General features: G+C 31.0%; 1 protein-coding gene across 1 annotated transcript in view; it reads left to right on the forward strand.

Annotated features, from left to right (window-relative positions):
• LOC106461480 (caprin-1-like) overlaps nt 1–4,460 on the forward strand; it is a 39,451-nt gene that overhangs the window by 31,651 nt on the left and 3,340 nt on the right. Inside the window, exons 9-10 of the mRNA XM_022388451.1 lie at nt 1,506–1,569; nt 2,941–3,102. Coding sequence (XP_022244159.1) covers nt 1,506–1,569; nt 2,941–3,102 — 226 coding nt within the window. The remainder of the gene's footprint in view (nt 1–1,505; nt 1,570–2,940; nt 3,103–4,460) is intronic.

A 4,460-nucleotide genomic window follows, 5' to 3' on the forward strand; every position in this document is an offset into this window, starting at 1 on the left:
TTAATTTACTCTAATCCTGCCTAAAAGCATTTCAAGTGCTGCTGCTGTTGAGAATTCCCTCTTTTTTTCTTTTTTTTTTTTAGAAAATGAAGGGAAATAAGATATATCAATAATTCGGTTCCATAAATTTTATGTGCAAACCCACCAAGGGTTTAGGTCTACTGCATTAGTTACCTAGGGTTAACATTTCTGAATTACAAGTGTGAAATGCTATACTGTAGTATAGGCCTAGTTAACTGTTTATCGGCACTAGCTTACGCCAGAAATTATGCGAACAAATACTAGTAGCAGTATTGTTTGGAAGTAAAATGCTGACCTTATGTCATGGCAGTGTGTCTTTCTATCTATCTGTCTGTCCTTCAAGATTTTCAAAGTGCTGCTGTTCGAAGATAGTGTAACTGATTGTCGTAAATCTTGGTCAAGTAGTCAAACATATTTAGGTTGAATTTTGTTTGTAGAAATTAGGCCTTTAAACTTATCCTCCCAAGGATTTTGTCTAATCTTTCTCAAAGTAAATTAAAGTTGTATACAATTCTTAGGTTAAAGGTAATTTGGGGTCATGAGGGAGCAAAAGCTAGAAATCTTATAAAGCACTTGTTCTCTTTATGTGTAAGTCTTATCTTTCTCAAAGTTGGATAAATTAGTAAGTGAATAGAGATGCCTGAAATTTGTTCATGATTTGTAAGGTCACTAGAGATCAAATCCTGGAAATTTTTAAAATGCTTCTTCTCCCAGGGATTTTATTTGATCTTTCTCAAAGTTAGACAAATTAAGTGGAGAGAAGTGCCTAAAAGTTGTATAAATTTCCAGATCAAATGTCATTTAGGGTCAGGTGGGAGTAAAAATTAAGAATCCTATTAAGGTCACAGGGCATTTTAGATCAGCGTGATACCTTCTTTTTTTTTATTTTAATGCTGTTACTTCATAAGTCTCATTGGTTTAAATTAATACCTACCTACATGATAAACATATGGTAGGAGAGGCCAGCTTCCCAAGCCTCCAATCAAAAAAATTAATTGGGATTTTCATTTCTATTCTGTTAACATTAACGTGTACTGTGGCCTTAGTGCCCTGCAGTGATTTTTTTATTTGATTTTTTTGATTTGGTGCCCTTGAAAATTCATCCAAGGCCAAATGGCCTTGTATTAAAAGTGATGAATTTCCCTGCCAGTTGTATGAAGATTCAAGTATTTCCTCCTTTTGCACAATCTTGTAACTATTTAATTTTTAGATACTGAGTTATATCTGTCTTCATTTTGCATACCATTCCTTATCAAAAATATCAGTACCAATTGCAAATATTAAAATCTTTTGTAATTTTTTTTCTCCAAGCAGCATCCATTTGACTGTTTTTGGCATTTCTGTAGCCAGAGAAATACTGACAAAAGTGGCAGGATAAGTATGTGATGAAGATATTTAATGAGTAGTTGTTGTCTGTGTCTTCCATTTTTACCAAATTACTCTTATGATACCATGTATTTCAAAATCAATTTCCTATTTTTCAGACCACTTCTACTGGCGAGGAACCTCTAGAAGAATCACAGTTTTCTTCATCTGTTGAAACACAAGGTAAGTTGGAATACATTTATTTTCTACAAACTAATTTGAACATTTTCATACTGCCTGTCTTTGTATTTACAATTACCAAATTTTGTGGTGGTCCTTCTTATACAATCTGAAAGTGAATATTTTGGATCTGAACCTCCATGCTAGTTAGATCAAGTTATTTATGAGCCAGACCATCAGAAGTGAGATGCTCTTATCTTAACATTTGTTTGTTTAAAAATCAGTTAATTTGGAACAAATATAACATCCTATTATTAATGTCTAATCTATTATACACTTAAGAAAAATGTTTAATGTCTGTAGAGTTCATGTTTAAATTATATTTATTGTTCTTCTTTCTATAGTCATTCAGTAAAAAGTACACTCCATTTGCTTTGGAAATTGTCTCTTTTTGAAAATGTATGGTAGAAAAAGCTTATTTTGCTTTCAATTTGCCAGGTAATTACACTGCAACATAGTTTGTAAGTTTTTTGTTTATCCAAAACTGGCAAGTAAAATCATACATTTTGTGTAATAATTTTGATGTTTAGACCTGTTTCCACGAATAACACAAAATGTATAGTAATATAATAAAGTAACAGAAATGGAAAAAACTAGTACCATTTACAGTTTTTGTATTTTTTGTTATTTCCAAACAAAAATGTTCATTAATTGTACTATTACCTGGCACACCTATAGAAGCATGAGTGGAACTATAATTTTACTGCTGCACTGTTTTTGTAAAAGTTAAATACAAGAAATTCTTGGACTTCTTTATGACAGCTTAATTTCCCACCATTTTATTTACTGTCCCATTTTCTGAACTATACTATGTGAGTTAAGCACATTAATGTGCATTTTTTAGATTTAAATCAAAACACTACCACAAAAATCCTATAAAATTATTTTTATATTTTTAGTTCCTTTTCTATAAGCCCTCTGCTTAAAAAGTGAAATTAATGGTTTTGAATTTTTTATAATTATTTAAAGTTGTAAAAAAAGTTCATAATTAAAATAACAAACTTAGATTTAGACCTATTTGTGGTAATTAATATGCAGATTTAGATCTAAATTTGTGTGGCTAAAAGTTTTGTCCAAAGTGTAAGTAAACTATGATCCTGACACAAACCATGATGTATCAAATTTACTTAATAGTAACTAAGTTACATAGATACAATGGTTGAATAGCAACTAGTTGTTTAGACTGAAGAATCCTGTGTTGGCTCTTATTATATTAAAATGGCTGTTATATAAAATATTGTTGGCATTATAAGCAATTAACAAGTTCAACACTCGATTAACAAAAGTTGTGAAAATAATTTTTATAAGTTGTTACTGGTTTTTTAAAACATGTTTACACATTCTTTCAATGTGATTTCTGGTTTGCTTTGGCAGAAACATCTAGTTACTCACAAATGCAGAGTTCTAATTTTGGTCAGTCTAGAGGAAATTATAATCCCAACCGTGGTGGTCAAAGAGGAAGAGGAAGAGGTGGTCCTGCAAATGGTTACAGTAAAGGTATTGGCAGTGGGCGTGGAGGATACAGCAATGGGCGAGGTAATGTGTATTCCCTTAAAGAGTTTGTAACTTGAATGTATATGGTATCACAATATTTTCTGTAGTTTTGTTTGACTAGCAAAAAAAAAAAAAGATGAACAATTTACTTGGTAGATGATATAAATGTGTTTGAATAAAAATTTTCATAAAAAAGAATTTGTGTGTCATAAGCAAACTCATTTTTTTCATCAGAAGCTCACAAATTAGATCAATATTCATGATTATTACATGTCATGTGCAACATACTGAAAGGTAAATGTGCTTTACAAGAATGATGATTTAAAATTGTAATCTTAAAACTACTTCCTTTGTCATCCATCTTGCACAATCTGATGACCTTGTAACTATACTATTACCCAATACTGCAGTTTTTATTATAGCAGACATTCGTAAAAGTTGGGAAATTATCATCAAAGGAAATCAGCTTCCAAGATCATTTATGAGTAGATCAAAGGTAGAGTGTTTTCAGCCATTATATAATTTCAGGATTACTGCAAATTTTCTTTACCTTGAACATTGTCACGTTTTTAGAAGATCATAATTAGCACAAGCAGAGATTGCATGTTAAATTCACAAATCTATAGTTAAATCCATTCTATAGATTACACTGTTCTTTTATCATTGGATCAAACAAAACTGTTTGGGATGTTTTCAGTTACTGGAACTTCTAACATGGGGTCTTTGTGCAAGAAATATGGCAGTTTATTATGTTTAAGTTATATGCAGCCACTTGTTATCAATGTGGGGCATTAATTAAAACTGCATGTGTATCTGCCAAGATATAAACCTACTTTATTGTAAGCAAGCCTATATAACCAGCATATGATTTTTTTAACAATACCAAGTGACTAACTTTGATTAGATATGTGTAGTCTTTAACTTTATCAAGAACTGCTTTATTGACTTGTGTATTTTTCTTGAGAAAAGCTTTGTTAGGCTATAAAATGCACTCTCAGCTAGTTTAGATCTACCAAACTTTGATACTGACTCAGAACCTGTTGCAGATAACAGTCACATAAAATAGAAAACATTCAGTCAAATGATTGTGATGAACCTGTATCCATTTAGACTAGCATTACTATTGTTGATGAAGTTTCCAGTTCATCAAAGAAGATTGAATTTGAGCAGAAGTTTTAGTTCTCTTGGTCAGATTAATTTAAATGGTTATGATACCAGAGTAAAACAATCTTATGACCCTTCATTTATGTTTTAAAAAACACTAGAATGAAAAAAAAATACAAGAATTACCATATTTCAATATTGAAGTGATACCAATAATCCTCTGATCATATGTAGTCTGTTTGGCATTCAGCTATGCATGATAACTTTGTTACAGCTATTACATGTATGCAAGTATT

This window comes from Limulus polyphemus, unplaced genomic scaffold (assembly GCF_000517525.1).
Source record: "Limulus polyphemus unplaced genomic scaffold, Limulus_polyphemus-2.1.2 Scaffold969, whole genome shotgun sequence".
Lineage (NCBI taxonomy): Eukaryota > Metazoa > Arthropoda > Merostomata > Xiphosura > Limulidae > Limulus > Limulus polyphemus.